This window comes from Ambystoma mexicanum, chromosome 7p (genome assembly GCF_040938575.1).
Source record: "Ambystoma mexicanum isolate Mex_15411 chromosome 7p, UKY_AmexF1_1, whole genome shotgun sequence".
In the NCBI taxonomy this organism is placed as follows: Eukaryota; Metazoa; Chordata; class Amphibia; order Caudata; family Ambystomatidae; genus Ambystoma; species Ambystoma mexicanum.
The window spans coordinates 64,041,707-64,059,400 of NC_090939.1; the positions used below are offsets into that span (position 1 = coordinate 64,041,707).

General features: G+C 48.0%; 1 protein-coding gene across 1 annotated transcript in view; it reads right to left on the minus strand.

Moving 5' to 3' along the window:
• Positions 1 to 17,694, minus strand: part of PTGFRN (prostaglandin F2 receptor inhibitor) — a 467,509-nt gene that overhangs the window by 163,126 nt on the left and 286,689 nt on the right. Inside the window, exon 4 of the mRNA XM_069635781.1 lies at positions 14,163 to 14,546. Within this exon, the coding sequence (XP_069491882.1) occupies positions 14,163 to 14,546 (384 nt within the window). The remainder of the gene's footprint in view (positions 1 to 14,162; positions 14,547 to 17,694) is intronic.

A 17,694-nucleotide genomic window follows, 5' to 3' on the forward strand; every position in this document is an offset into this window, starting at 1 on the left:
AGACAGATGTAGAAGGAAGCCTGTGGTAAGTGGCTGTGCAGACAGATGTAGAAGGACGCCTGTGGTAAGTGGCTGTGCAGACAGATGTAGAAGGAAGCCTGTGGTAAGTGGCTGAGCAGACAGATGTAGAAGGAAGCCTGTGGTAAGTGGCTGTGCAGACAGATGTAGAAGGAAGCCGGTGGTAAGTGGCTGTGCAGACAGATGTAGAAGGAAGCCTGTGGTAAGTGGCTGTGCAGACAGATGTAGAAGGAAGCCTGTGGTAAGTGGCTGTGCAGACAGATGTAGAAGGAAGCCTGTGGTAAGTGGCTGTGCAGACAGATGTAGAAGGAAGCCTGTGGTAAGTGGCTGTGCAGACAGATGTAGAAGGAAGCAGGTGGTAAGTGGCTGTGCAGACAGATGTAGAAGGAAGCCGGTGGTAAGTGGCTGTGCAGACAGATGTAGAAGGAAGCCTGTGGTAAGTGGCTGTGCAGCCAGATGTAGAAGGAAGCCTGTGGTAAGTGGCTGTGCAGACAGATGTAGAAGGAAGCCGGTGGTAAGTGGCTGTGCAGACAGATGTAGAAGGAAGCCGGTGGTAAGTGGCTGTGCAGACAGATGTAGAAGGAAGCCGGTGGTAAGTGGCTGTGCAGACAGATGTAGAAGGAAGCAGGTGGTAAGTGGCTGTGCAGACAGATGTAGAAGGAAGCAGGTGGTAAGTGGCTCTGCAGACAGATGTAGAAGGAAGCCTGTGGTAAGTGGCTGTGCAGACAGACGTATAAGGAAGCCTGTGGTAAGTGGCTGTGCAGACAGATGTAGAAGGAAGCCTGTGGTAAGTGGCTGTGCAGACAGATGTAGAAGGAAGCAGGTGGTAAGTGGCTGTGCAGACAGATGTAGAAGGAAGCAGGTGGTAAGTGGCTGTGCAGACAGATGTAGAAGGACGCCTTTGGTAAGTGGCTGTGCAGACAGATGTAGAAGGAAGCCGGTGGTAAGTGGCTGTGCAGACAGATGTAGAAGGAAGCCGGTGGTAAGTGGCTGTGCAGACAGATGTAGAAGGAAGCAGGTGGTAAGTGGCTGTGCAGACAGATGTAGAAGGAAGCCTGTGGTAGTAGCTGTGCAGACAGATGTAGAAGGAAGCCGGTGGTAAGTGGCTGTGCAGACAGATGTAGAAGGAAGCCGGTGGTAAGTGGCTGTGCAGACAGATGTAGAAGGAAGCCGGTGGTAAGTGGCTGTGCAGACAGATGTAGAAGGAAGCCGGTGGTAAGTGGCTGTGCAGACAGATGTAGAAGGAAGCCGGTGGTAAGTGGCTGTGCAGACAGATGTAGAAGGAAGCCGGTGGTAAGTGGCTGTGCAGACAGATGTAGAAGGATGCCGGTGGTAGTAGCTGTGCAGACAGATGTAGAAGGACGCCGGTGGTAGTAGCTGTGCAGACAGATGTAGAAGGACGCCGGTGGTAAGTGGCTGTGCAGACAGATGTAGAAGGAAGCCGGTGGTAAGTGGCTGTGCAGACAGATGTAGAAGGAAGCCGGTGGTAAGTGGCTGTGCAGACAGATGTAGAAGGAAGCCGGTGGTAAGTGGCTGTGCAGACAGATGTAGAAGGAAGCCTGTGGTAAGTGGCTGTGCAGACAGATGTAGAAGGAAGCCGGTGGTAAGTGGCTCTGCAGACAGATGTAGAAGGAAGCCGGTGGTAAGTGGCTGTGCAGACAGATGTAGAAGGAAGCCGGTGGTAAGTGGCTGTGCAGACAGATGTAGAAGGAAGCCTGTGGTAAGTGGCTGTGCAGACAGATGTAGAAGGAAGCCGGTGGTAAGTGGCTGTGCAGACAGATGTAGAAGGAAGCCGGTGGTAAGTGGCTGTGCAGACAGATGTAGAAGGAAGCCGGTGGTAAGTGGCTGTGCAGACAGATGTAGAAGGAAGCCGGTGGTAAGTGGCTGTGCAGACAGATGTAGAAGGAAGCCGGTGGTAAGTGGCTGTGCAGACAGATGTAGAAGGAAGCCTGTGGTAAGTGGCTGTGCAGACAGATGTAGAAGGAAGCCTGTGGTAAGTGGCTGTGCAGACAGATGTAGAAGGACGCCTGTGGTAAGTGGCTGTGCAGACAGATGTAGAAGGAAGCCGGTGGTAAGTGGCTGTGCAGACAGATGTAGAAGGAAGCCGGTGGTAAGTGGCTGTGCAGACAGATGTAGAAGGAAGCCTGTGGTAAGTGGCTGTGGAGACAGATGTAGAAGGAAGCCTGTGGTAAGTGGCTGTGCAGACAGATGTAGAAGGAAGCCTGTGGTAAGTGGCTGTGCAGACAGATGTAGAAGGAAGCCTGTGGTAAGTGGCTGTGCAGACAGATGTAGAAGGAAGCCTGTGGTAAGTGGCTGTGCAGACAGATGTAGAAGGAAGCCTGTGGTAAGTGGCTGTGCAGACAGATGTAGAAGGACGCCTGTGGTAAGTGGCTGTGCAGACAGATGTAGAAGGAAGCCTGTGGTAAGTGGCTGTGCAGACAGATGTAGAAGGAAGCCGGTGGTAAGTGGCTGTGCAGACAGATGTAGAAGGAAGCCTGTGGTAAGTGGCTGTGCAGACAGATGTAGAAGGAAGCCTGTGGTAAGTGGCTGTGCAGACAGATGTAGAAGGAAGCCTGTGGTAAGTGGCTGTGCAGACAGATGTAGAAGGAAGCCTGTGGTAACTAGAGTTCAGATCAGAGAAATGCAAGAAGCGTGAAGCAGAGATTTAGTGGTTGATGCCAGAATAGGAAAAGGGGACATAAAGAGTAGCGACCAGGGGTACAACCAAAAGACGTGGGCTATAGCTCCCTCGGGCCCCACTCCCTAGCAACGCCTCTGGTAGAGACAGTGGGGGACGCTAGTGACAGGCCTATTCACTGTTCAGGACGTGTCCGATCCACGAGCGTTCAAAGGGAGAGTTGGGGCACAGAAGGTACCCAGGGAGGGGGGAGACCGCAGAAGAATGCTCCCAGTGGGGTTAAGTTGAACAAAAGGGAACCAAAAGGAGAGTTGAATTAAAGGGTTTTAGCAGGTAACGAAACTTCACTTTCGGTTCTTTCAAAAGAATAGGCAAGGAGCTAGCGGCAATCAGGCATCACCTGGTCAGTGAGAGACAGGCTGGCAGTAGGATATTTTAGACTGATGCGCACTCATTTCCGAACTCTGCAAAATTCGGTTGCACCTTGTGCCAATTCCGTGGCAATGTTTCTATATTATGCTGTATCGTTTGAAAATCCCTTTGGGTAAAGATTTTAACTGCATAATGTTCCTGACAATTTTTTGCTAATTTTGCCCACACAAATTTCTAAATTTGCAAACTCTGCAAAAAGTCTTTCATTTGTGAAATCTACTAAATTGGCAGAATTTCTTAATTTTGTTTTACAAAATATCACCAAATTCAAACATCCTGTTCCTTAATTTGGAGACTGTACAAACCTTTGGGGCATAATGTAGGAATGAGGAGAGTCCACTGTCTAGTTTATTAATTATGCAAAACACCACGCAACGGAGAATTTGGCAAAACGAGGTGGAAAAGTGTGGCAAGTCTGCCAACTCAGAAAATGTTGTCAACATTGGTGGCACGAGGCGCTCCTTCTGAGGAGAACCGGGGCATTTGGCGGGAAACACTTTCTGCACTGCGCGTCCTTCCACTGATGTGGGATACAGAATGGGCCAGCGTCGGAAGGCGGGGCTGGCTGTGCCACACATGGTATGGTAAGGCCAAACGACACACACGGCTCTGGTCCGACTAGCAGAGCGAATTCTGGGGCAAAGAACAACCCCATTTTCTGATGCGCCTGCTGCTTTCATCCTTCAGTGCTGTAACATGTGGCTTTGTGCTGCCCCTGTTCACCCCGGGGGCAGGAGTACTCTCAATAAAGGCTCTGTGCAGGGAGAGGACTCGGGCATGCTCAGGAAGGCTCCATGAGCAGGGGGGAACATTGGGATACCTGTGCTGGCATATTTGCAAAGGAACAAGGCTGGGGACCAGGCCAGAAGCTGGACTAAAAATACTGTATAATTAGTGGAGATGTGGGAGGGTGGGGGCGATGGAAGGAGAATGAGGCAGGAAGAGGATAAACAGTGAACCAGAGGGAGGTGTACGACCAGCTGGGAGAGGAGGGTGAAATGGGCAAGGGGGAGCTAGATGGGGAAAATGCTGAGAAAGGGGTGGAGGGAGAAGATATCAAATGGAAAAGAGAACGGGGGAGAAGGATTGGAAGGGAAATTGACAGGGGAGACACAGGAGTGTAAAGGAAAGTAGTGAAACAAGAGATGTACCTTTGCTAATTTGTGGTAACCACAAAAATATAGGAGGAACAGGTCGATTCATTTGTATGGCCTGTTCTTTTAGGATTGCTTAAAGAGAAAAGGATATGGTTTGCATAATTCTAGCAATCACTAAATTAATCAGCCGCTAGGTACATATAACCACACATCCAAGACGGTATGTCTAAATTACTAAAGAAATAATAAAAAATGTTTTAAAAACAAATAGATTGTTGAAAGTAAGTAAAGCGTTTCAAACAATAAGTAAAAGGTCTTTACTGCTGTATAAAGTGACAAGCTAAGACATGTGAATGCAAAAAATACAAAATATTAAGTCATTCTGACTGGTTATTAACATTCAAAAATGAGACAACACATTGTGAAACAAGTTGTGAACAAATGATATAAGCAATTAACATCTTTAGAAAAAGTCAAATCCAACAACTCAAAGGGAATGATGCTTCAAGTTTGGTTGGAAGAGTGCAAGATAAATTGTAAGTGCATGTGCGGTTTTACTAATGAGTTCTTTGCATTATGCGTTTCCTATATTTGGTGCAAAAAGTTTAGTTAGAAAGTCAATGAATGATGCAGGGTCTTTTGACGCAAGATATCGGATCATCCGATCATTAGCCGACGTGATCAGGAGCTGGTCGGTAACAAGGATTCCAACTGGCTAGTATACAGGTGTGTTACTGTTCCCTGTAGTTATCACGTTTCGGAAAGGAAAGTAGGACAAAGAGTAAAGCAGGTTGTGAGATGGTGGCATCGGTGGGAGATAATGTTCCACTTTAGTCTGCCCAGCTGCCCGCTTGCTGCTGCACCGCTCCAAACAGCACCCTAGCTTTCATACCATGCACATTCTACCGACAATCCTGGCGCGTGCCACAGTACCCAAACCTTCAGAAAAAAATTGAATTTAAATGTTTTTAAAACAATTGGTTTCCATTAAGCAAGGGCTGCAGCTTTGAGGAAAAAACATCAGAACCCCCAGCCAGGGAGCAGAGGCACTAAGGCCCAGCAGCAATGGGGCAGCTTCCCTTTGGATTGGCATTGCATCGCATCATGGACAGCACTGGCTTCTCAATGTTACAGGCCATGGTTTACAGCAGTCCCCAGTAGCCGTGGATGTGGCTGGCCGTCCTGCCTGCCTCCTACTCCTCAAGCTGACTTTTAACCACTTTTTCTCCAGGTGCAGGCAACCAAGCTCCGCTCTTTTTCCTCTGCGCGTCAAACGGCTATCAGCCCAGCCAATCTGGTGGCTGCGAACGTGGGCGGAACCTGCCAGTGTCCTGCTTTCTCTTGGCCACCTGTGCCCATTCCCCAGGTGCTGCCATTGTTGATGGTGCTTCGTTATCCCCAACACACGCGCCGTCCTTATCCCTCCCCACCCCAGCGACACGCTCAGGGGTTCAGGCTCCAGCTGCCATGCTCACTCGCTGATACGCCATAGAAAGAGAACAGGAACTTAGTCCCTTTTCTATTTACTAGGACGGCGGCCATCTGTTTTTTAAAATGGTAGATTAGGCTCGTGCAATACACAATAACTGTTCGCAATCCGCTGGGAGCCCCAGGGTGAGAATAGCCATCATCCACTTGTTCGGGGCGTAGAGGACTGCTAACAGTCCCGACTTCACACGGTCCAACCTACGCGTAAAATAGCAGTACACATTAATGCGCATCTTCTCAGGTTGCAACTCGGATGACTGAATCAATGTTACAAATTGGGATCTTCAAAAGGGTAAGGTGAGTGAACACATCCTTATAACAGCTGATGGGGAATCCCAGTTTTTGCAATATTACAGGTTGGAACTGTATACTTTTTGATCGGCTGCAGAGTCGGTTTCAATTGGTACTGAGGCTTTCCAGTGACCTTGATACATGTAAAAAAGATAGGAATCCGATTTGTTGTGCCAAACTCAGTAATGTTTTATTTGTATGTTTGCATTGTAATTGCAACTTTCGTATTAAAGATCAATCTTGTCTGTTGCACTGTTAGACATTCTAAGCAGTCCGTGTTAGTCCTCAATATTGTCCGTTACATTATGAAATGATAAACACTGCGTTTACTATAAAAAGCGCTATAATATTTATCTCGCTTAGTATAACAAGTTACAACAGCGCGGATAAATACAAATCATCGCACCCGTAGAGCTCAGTTTCATTATCAAGATTAACCCAAAGCAAGATGGAAGATGCGCGATGACGCGATTGCGCAATGCAGATGCGGCCACGTCATACGCCAACATAAATAGCGGCCATATTGGATCTCCTGCGGTTAATATGCCGTGAGGAGATCTCTCATGGGAAACCAAACAATACTAATAAGAAACAGGTAAGCAAAAGAAACCAACACAATCATTATCAGTCCTCCATAGAATTTCTCAGATAACAGAACTAGATTCTGTAAGTAAACGGAACACATGTATTTATATATTTCATATATATAACAAAACAATTTAGAAGTGCCAGCAAAGAAGTGTTCCAATTTATAGCCAAAGAAATACATGCTATATGATAGGTTCTTTTTAACGCGCTTGATCGAACCTGTGCTGCTCAGTGTTGTCTTGCTTCCAAGGCAAGCACGTTGCCACAGAGCTATCCTTCTGAGGTATGAAGTCAATGCAAAGTGAATACTCTTAATAGTAAATATAATCATCCCTTAGTTTACCACAACCTTTACCATCATCTTTGAGAGCATTTAATCAATTTCAGCAGCTAAATGGCAGACGTGTACTTATGCATATTTTAGAACCAAGATTGACTTAAGCAAGGAGAAAAATCAAGAGGTGCACTACTTAAGTGTTACAGCCCAATATGGAGTGAATAATGAGTCGTGATAACCCACTCCCAATAGTGAGCACCAATGAACTTTGGTAATAAAGTATCTTTGTGTCTGAAATCAAAAGCATAATTAGGCAGAACCAAGTCCCAAAATATCAATATTCTATGCGATTGTCTTTCAGGCCAGACAGACAATCTGAACGTATTAAAATTCATAACCCTGCTGATGAACCAACTTAAACAAAAAGGTGGAGAAACACGTGTCGAGGGATAACACGTTGTGTTTATCATTTCATTTCTTATGTAATAGACAATACTACGGAATAATACGGACTGCTTAGAATGCCATTAGCTGTGCAACAGACCAGATTGCTCTTTCATAGGAAAGTTGCAATTGCAAAGCAAACATACGAATAAAACATTACTGAGTTTGGCGCAACAAATCGGATTCCGACCTTTTTTTCATGGATCTTCAAAAGGGCACTCAAATCACGGATCCCCCTGCCAAAAGTAAAAATCCAAAGGCAAGTTCCCGCTCAGCTGAGGCCCGCCAGAAAGCATGCTTGGGACCACTGACTTTTACATATCAGTCTCCTTTCTGAAGTGTGGTGCGACGAGGACACACGGAATGGACCATCTGCATCAGTGAGGCGGACTCAGATGGGGGGGGGGGGATGCCCACAGTGACCGTGGCATGCTCCTCCCATAGGAGGGAGAGACCATGGCAGTCCTTCAGAGTCCTTCCTTACCTCTTGCCCCTTGCATGCCTTAAGGAGGCCCTGCTGTGGTCGCAGGCCAACTCAGCAACTACCCTTTCCAAGATACACAACCTGCCAGACCGGGGGGACGAGAGAAGCCTGTGCGACCATAAGCCACAAGCCAAGTACACACATGCAACCCCACAGGTGAGGGGCAGGAGAGTGGAAATTGAAAGCGGCAAGCACCTGCGCGGAAAAGCTTCCATTCTCCCATGAGCAACCATACTCGGTTAGACCCCAGAATCCCCAATACTTGCTTCCAGAAGAGTCACAATCCCCAGGCCAAGAAAACACCAGCGATGGGGATCTCCATACTGGGGGGCTGAGCTGAGAGTCAGGCGCTTGTGCCTGACTCCAAGATGGTGAGGCCTGGTCTTTAAACACTCGGTAACCACTGAATGTGAAAATTGCTAAACCAACTACAGCAAGAGAGACTTTACCCACACCGGAAACGATTCATGAAAACAGAAAAGCCATGAAACCAGCCATGGGGACCAATGCAGGGCCAATCCCAGGGTAAGCGGAGAAGGACCGAATCAGGGGAGTTCTGTACCATCAGCAGCGCTATCCAAAAAGCTCAGGGAGAGAAAGGGGGGTGGGTGGGTGGCAGAGCCAGGAAAGTGATCTTGAAGAAAGAAGAAGCAGACATGGCGCTGGAGAGGTGGCACGGTGTGACCCTGCGGGGGGCTATATGTGGGCCTAGCAGACAACCTGGGGGAAAAAACCTGAAGCGGCCAAAATCCTCACCCCGAGTTGGCAGGAAGAATCCCAATGCAGAGGGGATGAAACACCTGCTGGAGGAAGTTGGGGGTCAAACATGTCATCAAGCAGCCTAGGAAGGTGGGCCGGATGCTGAGAATATCGATGCCAAGGATGTAAGGAAACCCAGGTCAACCTGAGGCGCTAGGAAGCGAGCTGTGTCATACCTGCCATGGCGCGCGCTGGGTTAGGGAATCCCAACAAGTACAGCAAGTCCTTTCATAAAGGTCCTTGTCTCTGAGTTAGTCACACTGACCCGCTTAGACTAGTGATCCCGTAGGCCTTTTTTCCAGCTCAACCTGCGGTCTTTCGTTTAAAAAAAAGCATTGAACCCGACATCTTCTCTCGTGTGCTCTGCTGTTTCTTTGTGACAGACGATATCCAATTATGGGCCTCTGACATGGCAGAACCTGTCAAGCAAGTCTAATTGGCTGGAAAAAGAGGCACGTGGAGAGATCACATATCGAATTTGAAAAGAATTCTCTAGGCTTTTTCTCCAGTCGAGGCAATCGGCAAGATGGTCCCGCGATTCATGAGCAGTTAGGCCACCAGAATCCGGCCAGCAGCCGAATGGAGTCTGCCACAACCCGCAGCGATTCCAGAGGGGGACGCAGAAGGCACGGTGGCACGCGGAGTCTTGCGGATACAAGCACTTGCTCAATGTTACAGTGCAATGTAGGGACTTCTCACTGCATCTTTTGCTTGCAATCAAAAGTGAGCCCTGAAGATTGGGGAAACTGCCAGAAAGGTGAGACTTCGGATGCACGAACACAAATCCTACATTAGGAATAACAACCGAACTTCAGCAGTGGCCAGACATTTTGTGGAAAAAGGACACACCGTGTCCCAACTGAGATTGCAAATACTAGAAATTGTAAATACCAAAGGTCATCACGTAAATGCACAGAAAAAAAAAAGAAAAAAAAACGCCCAATGCGTGGCCTTTTGGATTGAAAGACTTGATGCCCTCACACCAGGAGGGATAAACAAGGAATGGGACTTAAACTGCTTTTTATAATCATACCCTTTGACCTTCAAATGACAACGGTGTGAATATAGTTGAGATGGATTTACATTACACTAATTGGTGGTACTGCCAATGGACAATTCATAGGTTATTCACTTCATATAATTGTGGAGTATTCTACGAGAAGTTATTTGATATTATTGATTGTGCTTTCTCATCCCTCGACTAATCCATTCCCCCCATTACATCGGGATTGATGGACGTACGATTATGAAAAGTAATGATCTCAACAGATAGTGCCTCCGTACACTTGTAGCCATACATTCCCTCATGACACCATGTAAAGACTGGTAGGGGGTGCCTGTACTTCTGCTCTCTATATGGTAGAGGAGAGGCACAGCGGACCCCAGCCAAGATTCTCTAGATGGTAGCAATGGACAAGCAATCAAGGCCTAGCTTCTCAGGAGGTGATGCGGGCTGGTTCTTAAGTACAGTGAAGTCCCTGAACCCCCACAAAGGAATGTCCACACACTATTACTGAAAACACAGTCTTTATATAATTAATATTCAAAGGTATGTACACAATCACAATAACGCACTTTGTACTTGGAAGTCAATAAACAAATATATACACGTCTAGAGTGGTACCACTAATGTTATCAAATCTCCTTAGTGCATCAACTGTACGGTTAAAATGTCACAGATCAATAACGAGTAAACCAGCAATAGAGATAGGCAGGAATGTAAGATGGCTGAAACAGTAGGCAGAATACTGGCCCCGTACCCTAGACACCGTTGTGTGTGGAGATCTCCTCCTCCCCCCACCTGGGCAAGCTGTAAATAAAGATATATAGCACAAGCCCAGTTCATATAATGTTCGATAGTCTTACTTCTTCCTATTAATGTTTTACCCCCCAGAATCCAGAAGGAAGATGGTTCTTTGTAGCAGATAAGGGGTAGGAAGCTCCCGGTCACCTCCAGTCCCCCCCCCTTTTTTTTATAAAAAGCGGAGGGACCTTACATTTCACGTTACAAAAACCAACACCGGTCCACTTCTTAACACACCAGCCAAATGTTAACTCATTTCTCCTGCCCCCGCCCCCATGGGTGGGGGTCAGCTAGTAGATGCACCTCCAAAATTGGTGTGGGGGCCCCATAGAGGCATGCAGCACTTCCGGACACATTTTCCTTTCGAACTGAACTTCTCAGAGTTACTACTCTCTCGAAGAACTCGAACGCAGCCGCACAAAAGCGGGTCTACAAGGCCAATCTGATAATTTTTGGGCAACCCATTATTTTACAAAAACACCCCCCACCCCCCCCTCCGTTTTAACTGTAATGGAGTGTTCCTACCCACACCCCTCCACTCCAAACACTCATTAGCCCTTCACATCAACGCCCCATTTGGTTGCTGCCAGGGTTAAGGGTGGGTGAGATTCTGATTCTGTAAATGAGACCCTCCCCCATTCCTGATCCTCATATTTTACCGCCATTTCGGGACATCAGAGATATCCAGGCTCAACTCATCAAAAGCACTTTACCCCAAGACGTCATCTTCCACCTAGACTCTGCCTGCTCCTTCAGCATGGGCCCCTGAATGTCCTCAAAACTGCCAACCGCGCCCTCCCCCCCAGAATGTGGGAGGACGTCCTCTTGCGTGCACAGAAGACGCCACATTCGATGACCCGTGTTGGATTAGCAATGCTGGGCCTTCAGCCTAGCTCCTTGGCATCTCCAACATTGGGGCATAGGAGACCAATCCTTCTCCAGTATCTTGCACCCAGAGTCCCGGTACAACTCCACCTTGGAAGGTCCGAATAGAGCGCTTACGCATGTACGACCACACTCTTGGTCAGAGAGAGCTACGGCCTTCATATCAAAGTAATGGCGGCTGACACAGAAGTTCTGGCATCTTGGTTCTGCATCCCACCGCGCACGACTGCACATCTAGAAAGGTCCGCGTTAGCAGCCACCCCCCTCAGCTCACGCGCGGTCAATGAAACGCAAACCCTTGTGGCAGAGGACGCCTGCGCTCTTTTCATAGGGCAGCCAGTGCTTCTGCTCTCATGCCATCTCCTGCCAAAAGTCAACTGGGATTATTCATGTAGAACAGTCAGTCCGTGTCCTGGTTTGGATCTCTAATCTTGGCAGCTAAGCAGCTGCACACTCTGGACAGTAACCCTACTCCCCCCACAGCGAGCCGAGCCAAACACCAGAACCCGCAGACAACTCTCCCAGAGCCGGAATAGAGGGATCTTCAGTTGGACTCTTGCACAGAAGCATTCCTCAGAACCCAAGCCATGCTGTCACCGGTCACCCCTGGCCTCATTTATTTGGGAATACAGCGGGAACTGTGTTCTTTTAGGGAAAGTGTGCCCGGTTTGTACGGTACACCGTTGCTCATCTAGGTTTGCATTTTATAAATCCCATACATGTTAAGTGCTTCAGAAAGTAATCTGGAAGGGGCGGCACTTAGAAGACTGCGCCCCTCCTCCCCCCCCCCCCCCCCCCCACAAACACTGCAGGCACCATTGGCTGAACTCTGGCTTCCAATGTATCCCACAGCGACGCCTCAACATACATGGCCCATGTCATTTGGGAGATGCTCGCCCAGCCCTTGGATTTTCTTGGCATGCAGTTTTGGAATTTTAACGGGAAAAGCCAAACTGCATGTCCCAGAATGCAAAATAAACCAGGCCAAGTGAGCCCCGGTGCAGCCAAGGGGGCATCTACGCCCATCCCCCTCCTCCCGGTGGATCTGGAATAAGTTACCAAGCTTGAGCAGAACCTGCACCTCGGGAAGTCACGTGGCTAGAGAAAGGCGTGCCATTGGCCCTCACAAGATGGCCACGAGTAGAAACCTGCCCACCCTGTGTTTATGGAGATGTTGGATGAACAGGACAAACTGAAGATGCCAGCATTAGGGAAGGGCACGGTGGAGTTCACTTTTTCACCACGTTTCCATGTTTTAACCAATGTACAGGCAGACCACTGGTGGGTTCCGGGCAGCCCTGCAGATAATGGGTGCATCAGCAACTTTTACTCCCTACCAATGGGCAAATATAAATATAGAATAAAAACTACTCCCAACAAAAAAAAATAGTAAGATGACACGTTGACAATTCACCCTCACAGCTCCATGGCTATGTTTGGACCAGAAGTGCACGTAGCACCACAGGAAGACATGGCCGTTATTACTGCCTGATTGGAAGAAGTAAACCTGTGTCTTTTACTCTGCATAAATAACTAGGTGCAAAGTCATAAATATTACAGAAATATTTCAGTTCAAACATTTTTACTTGCTTATAAAACACTCTCCTGGGGATTTGGACTTACATTTTTACTCCCTAAAAATCATTGTACTCCCAACTTTAAAAGAAACAGGGATTAAAAAACTCCCACTTCCAAACCTTATCTGAAGCACTGGGCCTGGGGACTCCCAATGCATCCTTTACAAAAAAAGAAAGTAAACAGTTTAAGTCGAAGAGTCCTCAGTGCTCCAAGTTTCTCACACAGTGCTGTGAATAAGGTTAACCGTTTCCACCTGGACTGCATAACCCAGGCTGCTTAACTATTACTAGGAGTAAGTAACTTCTCCTTACTCAAGACGAGATTGATCAGCAAGTTAGGCGCTCACCCAAGGCATATGGCTTCAGTCTGCAGTGCACAAGCTTAAATCGCAGCAGATTCTCTTAACCCTTAATCCATCCTAGGAGGCTACATTGAGCATCACTAAATGAGGTAAAAATACATATCACAGTACTTAGACGCACAAGGAACCTGGCAACTAGCGCCAAATCGAAGTATTACTCCTGACCCTCCAGCCTGACAGGTCTTTACCATGACAACACCTTTGAGCCCACAGAGAACACGCTGGGAATGAGAAAGGGGTAAACATTGTTAACACCAAAGCAAACTGTAACTATCCTCAGAGAAGAGACAAAATAACACAAAAAACAAACAATGCCAATGCCCACAGTTTGGGCTTGTGTGGGCACGTGAAAGGCACTTGCGATTGGTGGTAGCAGGTGCGAGCACATGGGCATCCAATTGTAGTGCATGGCAAATATTAATGCTTAAACACAAGCCAAAACTGTTGGATTAGCTAATGCATATTTTAACAAGACTTCAATGAGGGGCATGCCTAGCACTTATAGAGTGGCTAAAGGCAGACCTAGTTAAGACATTTTTATTGCACCGGTAGCAGGTTTACAGCTCTCAAAAGACTGCTTTGAACAGACACTGGCAGGCACTTTGAATGCAAAGCCGGATGGTAAGGCTCGATTATGGCGAGCTCAAAGAGTTCCCATGAGAAGGTGCTTTGGACGGGCACAAGTGGGAATGGCCATAGGTATTAGCATGACCATGGGCAGGTAATGGGTGGGTAAATAAAAACAACAGGTACAAGGTTTGTGTCCCTCCTCAGATGCCATGTTTTCCAATCTGTACTCTAATGCAATAGTGCAGGCATATAGTTCAGCTTATAGGTGGCTCTAAGTGCTATCTAAAAGTCTATACTAAAAATGGAAACCAACATTGGAGAAATATCGAGAGAGAAAAGAAAAAAGGCATACAGAAAGACAAGGAGTGAAGCATAAAGCAGGGGGGGAGGGGTGAAGGGACACTGGGGGAGTGGCCATCTTGAACAGCACACCATTAGAGCCACTTACCTGCTAGGCTAAGGACCACATTGGCAGGTGGCGAGGTCTCCTCCGTGGCTTTGTACCAGCTGCCGTTGCTTTGTGGCACCCAGACGCCAACACGGCAGAAATAGAAACCGCCATCCGCTGCCCCCGTGCTGCCCACACTGAGCCGGTAGGATCCAGCTTCCACGTGGCTGAGGTGGGCATTGCCGGACTCGTTCACCACAGACTGGTGGTCCACGCTAGCTACGATGCGGGAACCCTGCAAGCTGTCATCCGCGGTTGGGCTGAGGTACCATGCCAGCTCAATTTGCGCCATCCCGCCCACAGCCGCCGTCACCACGCATGTCAGCTCCAAGGGGTCGCCCATGCGCAAGACCACGTCGCTTTCCGTGACTGCCACGCTGAGAGCTGTTGAGAAATGACAAAAGGGCAGATGACACACCTGACAAACCATGTGAAGCATACAACAGCATGTGAGTAGCTACCAACACACAACCAGTAGTGGTGAGAGACAATGCCTTGGGTTGAGTTCCTACAACATATGGCAACTATGCCCAAATCATGCACAGTATGCCGCCCCCTTCTAAAAAGGTATTCATGTATCACGAAAACAATACTCATTAGAAAATGTATGTTTCGCATAACTACTACGGCAAACAAGAGTCAGCAATTTAAACCCCATAGACTTTCATGTGCATCTTCAGCAGGCACTTACAGGGGATGTTCCCATAGACTTGTAAGGGATTAGGAACTAAGATTTTCTTAAGCCTTTTCTAGACCAGGTGGCATCCATCATCTGTTGGTGCTGGAAGTGAGCCAGTCTACGAGGCGGTCACCCTCAAGACCCGAAGCTACGTGGCTGAGAAGCTCAGCGTCTCCAGAGGCCTACAATCCACCAGAAGCCAGGACACGTGCAGCCATAGAGGTGCTAAGAGATCCAGCTCAATAGGACGCAAGCAGATCGCAGTGGGGCCTGGTGCAAGGATGACTGCCACGCGAGAGTGCCAACCTTTGCTGATTGGAAGGCCAGTGCTGTGCCTTATGTAGCTGCCACCTCTTGCTATGAACCCAAGATGGCTGCAGAACTCAGTAGTGGGGAGAGGTGTGAAGGCCAAGCCACGAGTCAAAGCGCACCCCAGGAGTCGACAAGGCGACACACATCACCCCCCCACCTCTGAAGGAACCTCTATCAAGCCTTTCCGGCACGTTCTGTAAGATCTTCTCCAAACGGGTATCTGTCTCTTCTATGGTACGGCAAGCATGCATCCACAACAAACTACATCCACACAGGCTCGGCCCACTCACCCGCATACCATTCAATAAACTATTTGATTACACACACCCATAACATGCATTATCTTATCATATAAAATACAGTTGAGACCCATGCTTCCATTCGGACCAGCCGTTCACATAATCTGACCTTTCTGACTATCGCACTCCTCAAACAACTTGCCACGGCACCCACGCTCTCACAGGATAACTACAGGTAGCCAGCCGCCAGGGACCTAGCCGCCCTGACCCAACTTATGTCGGGTAAAAATGTACACACGCATTTCAGTAATCCTTCCTTCAACGTTTTCATCTCTACAATACAAAAAAAGGTAGCAGGCGCCCCTCTCTCGAAAGAACAAGGCATGATAACCTGTTCAGTGGTTATTAACCACATTGAGAGTTCGCAGCCATTGCTTTTTGCTCACTGTACCTTCACAGATGGGAAATATCCATTTGCATATCAGTCTTTGTCCCGCCCACAAGGGCAGTCCAGCACTGAAATGCTATGGCAATTCCTCTCTGAACAAGAGTACCATCAGCAAACCCATACACGTGTTTCAGCCTTGTTGGGCATCATCAGTGAGGTGAAGCTGAGCCTCTCTAAGCACAGTGAGCAAGGGGTCCACGTCTGGTTGCCCCCAGGTAACTTTTTCATCTCTGACTACTGTCTTCCAAAAGAGCGTTCAACCCCAGAGTTTTTAAAGCCACGATGATGGCAGTAGGCGCTATACAAGTAACATACATAACAGAACATACGGAGCAAAAAACAAAAGTAAACTTTCAGATTTTTTTTAAACAATCCATGCACATACCACAGTTATGAGAAATTGTGCAGAGTGTAGGGTATGCATGCAAATCAGCCACAGCAATTGTCCTGAGGGTGTGGGGGGAGGGGTAACATAGTTGTTTGGCATTGATTGGGATGAGGGGGGAAAAAAGAGAAGCAACAATGCAGCACCACCAGTGGTCACACCCTTCTTCCCCTCCCGATGTGGTGTGGCGTGGTGTGGTGTGGTAGGTAGGGCCATGGGAGACCAAGTATCCCCCATTGCCCACCCATAGAGCTTTTTGGTGATATCGAATAATGTGATGTAAAGCGGTCTTGTATCGCACACTTCTGCCATTTTGGCAGCCACTCAGTGCATAAGTACAGCCAGGACCTGCCTCCACTAAATTTGTCCCTGAAAGAAAGCACCACAGCCATGCAGGAGCATGGCACAATATGAGAAAGTGCAGCCTGGGTAACCAGGGTGGGACAATTGGTGCACACACAAGTCCCTTGCTTTCTGGAGAGCAGGGCAAACACGTGCACTAGCCACTAGCCACTGGCTAGTGAAATCTAACTCTTAGTGAGTAAGATGTGGTGTGCTGTGTGCATAGAATTGAGGTGGTGAGTGACTGGCTAGTAACTTGCAACTTGAGATTTCTAGCCCTGCTGGAGAGGGTACTTTTGTACGGGCCAATGGGGGGTCCGGATCTCCTGAAAGGCAAAAACAATGAACCCGATAAAAAAAAGGGTTACTGAAACTTAGCAGGGCAATTGTGCAAAGACTACCACGGGTTGGGTGCCCGGGTAACACCAGGGAAGGGGACTAGGGTGGGTTTAGCAGCTTTGCGTAGGTCTGCCCATCTGAAATCCACTTGCCAACAAGCATAAAACACTAGCCCTAGATTTAACCTCTTGTTGTACTCCACAACCACACACAGTTTCTTGTAGCCTAGAGTTAAAGTTAATGGAAAGGTTTAGGCGCTAGCCAGTGAACATGTTGCCAGCAAAAATGTAGCAAAAAAAATACAGCTGAAAAGTAGCCAAAAGTGTAGTGCTGCTAGGGGAACCGTTAGGGTTAGAGGGTTTGTGATTGCCTGGTTAGAGTTAAACTTGTAGTTAAAGGACGGGCTAGAGGGGAGATTTTGGTTAGAATTAGGGTAAGAGTCAGGGTGGGTGCTGCAGGGCTGGAGATGGTTGTGTCTGGTTAGTCTTAAGGGTAGATTAAGTGTCAGGGTAAGTGTTAGGGTAGGGGTTATGGTAAGGCTAGAGCCAACAGAGTAAGGGTTTGGTTAAGTGTTAAAGAAAGGCATAGGGGAGCTGGTAAGGACTGGTGATGTTGGCGGGGGGTAGGGGGTAGGATAAACCTAGCGGTTAGAGCAAAGTAAGCATTAGGGTAAGTGGTAGCGTTGCAGTTAGGCTAAGGTTAGGATTGGAGCAAGGGTGTGGGGTAGGGCAAGGGTCATGTCATTTGTGGCAAGATGGTGATGAGGGTGGAATTCGGTAAACTGCCAA